This window comes from Ptychodera flava, unplaced genomic scaffold (genome assembly GCF_041260155.1).
Source record: "Ptychodera flava strain L36383 unplaced genomic scaffold, AS_Pfla_20210202 Scaffold_33__1_contigs__length_2856901_pilon, whole genome shotgun sequence".
In the NCBI taxonomy this organism is placed as follows: Eukaryota; Metazoa; Hemichordata; class Enteropneusta; family Ptychoderidae; genus Ptychodera; species Ptychodera flava.
The window spans coordinates 562284-567314 of record NW_027248355.1 but is presented as its reverse complement, the minus strand read 5'-3'; the positions used below and the strand labels follow the sequence as shown (position 1 = coordinate 567314).

The 5031-nt window shown below is 36.6% G+C and overlaps 1 protein-coding gene across 1 annotated transcript; it reads left to right on the top strand.

Moving 5' to 3' along the window:
• Positions 1-346: 346 nt before the first annotated feature.
• On the top strand, positions 347-3716 carry LOC139127579 (death-associated protein kinase 1-like). The gene is made up of 3 exons (XM_070693482.1): positions 347-423; positions 635-814; positions 1334-3716. The coding sequence occupies exons 1-3, from the start codon at positions 388-390 to the stop codon at positions 2657-2659; spliced, it is 1542 nt and encodes a 513-aa protein (XP_070549583.1). The 5' UTR covers positions 347-387; the 3' UTR covers positions 2660-3716.
• The last annotated feature ends 1315 nt before the right edge of the window (positions 3717-5031 follow it).

Genomic DNA, 5031 nt, shown 5'->3' with positions numbered 1-5031 from the left:
AACTGAATTATTTAGATGTGCATTCCTACTCTTTATTCAACGTTGTGCTTGACTTATTTTGTATGAATATGTACTTTTCAATAGTGCAAGGTGGATTTAAAAGAAACAGCTCTTATGCTCCTTATATAACAAAGAAAGCGTAGCAAGCCAATGTTGATATTTTGCAATTTGAAAAAGCTTATACGATTGCTGAACTTAGTAGTCTGGTTTTGAGAACAAGTCAAGGAAGATGCCAATATATATATTCACTATATCGTTGTATGTTAACATTGCAGCTAATCATTTGACGAGACAAATTGTAGAAGAATCACAGAGGATCTTCAAGAATATTTGGATATATCTGATGACACTTTTCTGTTGAACTGTCATAAATCAAGATGTAGTGAAATGAAAAGACTCAGGCTACACTTACAACAAGTCAAGGTAAGAACTTCATAAATCGCATTGCATTGATCATAGTATCAGAAATAACATTATTGTAAGTACGAAGAGGGTTGTCTTGTTAAATAGAATTTGCGTATTGTACTTGTTTTTTTCACAACGCTTGTTTTAATTTCATTCAAATAAAGCACAACCAATAATACATACCACTAATTACTTTATTTCATTCTATCATTTCCATTGCTATTATTAGTTGACAGGAAAGGTTCCAAACCTATGCGCCAAGATAATCCAACAAAAACACAAATGGTGTGATACCCTGTACCCGGTACTGTATTGGAAGTCTTATTTTACTCAATGTAGAAAGATCGACCCTATTGCTGATGAGGACTTTTTGAAAAAGGCAACCAACTTCCTGAACGATATGGGTGAGGTAAGGTTTACCTGCATTCACGATAAACGTTAGTGATCCAAAAGTCCCTAATTTGGTGAAGTGTTACGATTGGACGTAATTGTAATAAAATAACATGACAATGGTTGACGATTTTATTCATTTTTTTTGTTTCTTGCCAGATTGTACATTAAAGACCGTTCTCCTATTGTACATTAAAGACCGTTCTCCTATCAGTGAACAAGGGGAAAACATTTATCATTTGCAATGTAATGCATATTGCCTAGATAGAGAATCAAAAACCTAATGTTGTCTGTCATATCTCGGAGATACATTATAACTAGATACCAGACAATACAATAATAATGTATCAAAATTTGACACCCAACATAAATTCACTCCTCACTGGCCATCCTTTGTAAAATCACTGTTTGTACGTTGAACAAGTAATGTGTATATGCACCAAGATAATTGGTCGTGATTAAAAAAAACAATTTTTTTATCATTTGAATATTACAAAAACAAAACTCACCTTCGCTATACTTGCATTGTTATTCATAGGTTCTCTATGTCAAGCAAATATCAACTCAGAGAGAAGATGTTATTGTATTGGAACCAAGATGGCTTTGCGACAGGGTATTCGGACCAATGCTGGCCACCAACGTGTTTTCCCAATACGTAGACAAGTTTGAGAAGAAGACGTTCTATCCATTCAGTGATATTGAAAAAGTACTCGGAAAGCATGCTAATACAGAGCTACTGATCGATCTACTTGAGCATTGCGAGCTTCTCTGCAAGGCCAGTCTGAAACCCAAAGATTCCGGTGAGGAGTTAAGTTTCTTATTGTCTGGACTTCTCACAGAGAAAATGCCAGGTGACCAATGGGGTGTTGGAAGACGGTGGAATATATATTTCGGCAGACGGTTTGAATGCCATGACGAGACAGATAGCTTTACAGCAGGGTTTTTCCCAAGATTGCAAGTCCGCCTGTACAAGAAGTTCCTTCAGCTTGATCACACTCCAAAGGGGTTATGGAAAAATGGAATCAAGATTTGCCATGGTGTTGAATGCCTTGTATTCATGACAGATCACAGAAGGGCTGTCAATATTTGCGTTCGGGCAGGAAAGAAGCAATTAATTGGAAAATGTCATGAGATTCTGGAAATGGTAAGGGAAGATATTCGTGACATTTTCAAACAAATGTGCCCTGGCAATAACCTAGACCAGCGTATCCTGAGTGCACAGTCTCTTGCAACGGTCACTGATATTGAAAAATTAAAATACTACACAGAGCAGGATCTGATAGATGCCGAAGAAAAGGGTCAACTTGCTCATTCTTCAATATTCGATGCAGTAGAAGATACTACTGATCTTCTTTGCCAAGGTTATGATATTACCATGCTGAAACAGAGCGGGAAACACTGCGATGTAAAATGGATGCTACAAGAAACGCGACGCGATTTTACAAGGAGAATGGATGTTGAAAGGGCATCATACTATCCCGACATGGCAGAACTCATGGGAATTGGATACCAAGATGTCAAAGCATATGAAGCAGATCGCACAGAGAGACCGGTCACGGACTTCATACTAGAGGAGTGGTCCCGTAGGTGTGCAATGACTAAAAGTCACAAACATGATGACCATAATTTTACGCCAGAGGAAACACACAAGAGCCGAGTCTGTCACACAGGTACACCACCAGCTTCTCCGTCACAATATGGCGGGAAAACCGCTCGAACAGCTGGAGAGAAACAAAAAGCAACAGAGGGAGATTTCCATGAAAGTAACTTCCATAACCTATTGGCGATATTGCACAAGATGCAAAGAAGCGACATGGTGGATCTCATAGAGGAAATGTTCCAGAAAATAAAATATCATAAATAAGGCAAATGATTATACCAACGGCTCTGATGCGAATAAACTCCAACTGTTTTAAGTAACGGTCAGAGGCTTACTTGATCCATGAAGTGCCTTCAGTGAAGAGGGAAGAATAAAAGATAACATTTGTAATAATGATTATGGGTTTAAATTGTAATCATCATCGCCAAACGCAAGATATACACCTAGTGTTACAGATCATCATTAAATCAAGCAAAGAAGAAACGAAAACAGTTAATCGTTTCAGGCGAACACAGAAATTAAATTTCATAATGAAATCTTTAACGACTAGAGTCATGATTTTAACAAGTTTATTCGTCAAATCATCTCGTTAACAATTACTCGCGTACCATTAGAGTGCTCTTTCGCATCACTTCTACACTATTTCAAAAGTCCAAGCCTGCTCAGGATTGGTTCCCAGACATAACCGCTCATGAAATTGCTGATCATTTCTGTCGGTACTTTTTGAAGAAACATCATCGATATCCGAACAAACCTGGATTTTATCGATGCTGATACACGCTATTGGTATCACTACAATGTGATCACAGAATATTTGGTAAAACTCAGACAGCACTACATATATGTAGCTCGTAATAATATCTGCCTATCTCTGAAGACTACGCTATACTTCATCATCTTGATTTATCAGATGTTTTTGACACAATTGACTACAACCTGCTATGAAACAAGAGAAACAGACGCTGCACTACAATGATTGGAATCCATGACCATTGGCAGTCTTAACAGCAAACCTGTTCTTCTTCATTTCGGGTTACAACTAAGATCACTGTTCTGTCATTCTTCTCATAATTGACATCTCTCTACCGGGTTAACTTTCACATCAACGTTGTATTCATCGTTATTATATACAAACTGCAATCAGCTCTGCATGTCTTTTTCTTACTGAAATGCTTGATCTGTAGAAGTTCAATCGAACGTGTATTGCACATGTCAAAAGATCGACGAAAGTAGACAAATTACAACTCAATAACGTTAAAATGGAGGTCTTCTTTATTTGATCAAAACATTGTTGACCCCATTAAAATCGGTAAAAACATTATGAGTCTCTGACATTTGATATATCTCAAATTATGATGACGTTTTGTCGGCATACTACGTTAATTTGGATATCAGGAAATACCTAAGTGGGGGAACCTGTGAGGAGACTTCATGAACGCCAATTTTGATAAACCAGGAATAAGGAAAAGAATACATTACAAGTAGTGGAGTCCAAACTAGTCTACCTTACAAATTGTTGTACGAGTTTCCCGGCCGTAAAAAATTATATTAGTCGGTGTCCTTATAAACGGTAGCTAGAATTGTTTCCCGGTCCACAAAATCAGACAAAATACATCAAGCCCCTCCACAACAACTTCACTGGCTACTTGTTCTATAAAGAATTATTTGTAAAATATCATGCTAGTAACAGGCAGAGCTCTCAACGGCCAAGTCCAAATCTGTATTCAAGATTTGCTTAAGCCCTACAATCCCTAGTCTTGTATTGCGCTTGAAAGCCCAAAAACAAGTCGAACGTATTTCACTATTAATTGAAATTATATAGAGGGACAGCTGTCTCTCCTACCGTGCGAAATTCGATAAGCATCCATTGTTAACAGATATACCCGTGAATAAATTAAAATTCATCAGTTTGCTAAAGGAGATAACAGTGAACAATTTCACATTGAAACCGAAAATAACATTATTTGTTGGTTAGAGTGTTATAATTTTTGTTAGTCGGTTGACTGATCTACCAGTATATTGAAACACATTGTGGCGTTTTCTATTTCAAAAGGTAACTAGAAAACCGGATTCAAATGTATTGATTTAGCTGAACGTCATCTTGTTCTTAATTCAATATTTATGAAGAGCTGTTTCTGGTGTATGAGGATCGTATCATTGCGGCTGTAATTGTCACATAGATTATGTTGTAAACTGGCTCAAGTTAATATTACCTTAAACATTAGAGCATCAAGTTAAACGGAAAGTAGTGTTTACTGTCAGTATTAGACAGCTAGATATCAATATTTTGTAAATAATATACTCTGCTTTTAATCGCAGTCCATTAGCCCTTGTCACCGGTAGGTTAGATTAGAGTGCAGTTATTGCCATGACTGCATCGATATTGCAAAAGAGAACAAGTTTACTAGTTTAAAGTGTGGTTTTTGTGAAATCAGCTGAAAGTAGTGCATGTTGTTGCCGCGCTTGCTTCTCAAATTCCATAAATACTCCCAATTTTTAAGCTTTTTCGTTTATTTGTTTATTATATAATTTACTTGGTGGCTAAACAAGTTTTCAAATATGTTGATTTTAGTCTAAATTCATTGAAATCCACTATTTATAATTGTGTGCTGATGAAAATATCTAGTAATGATTAA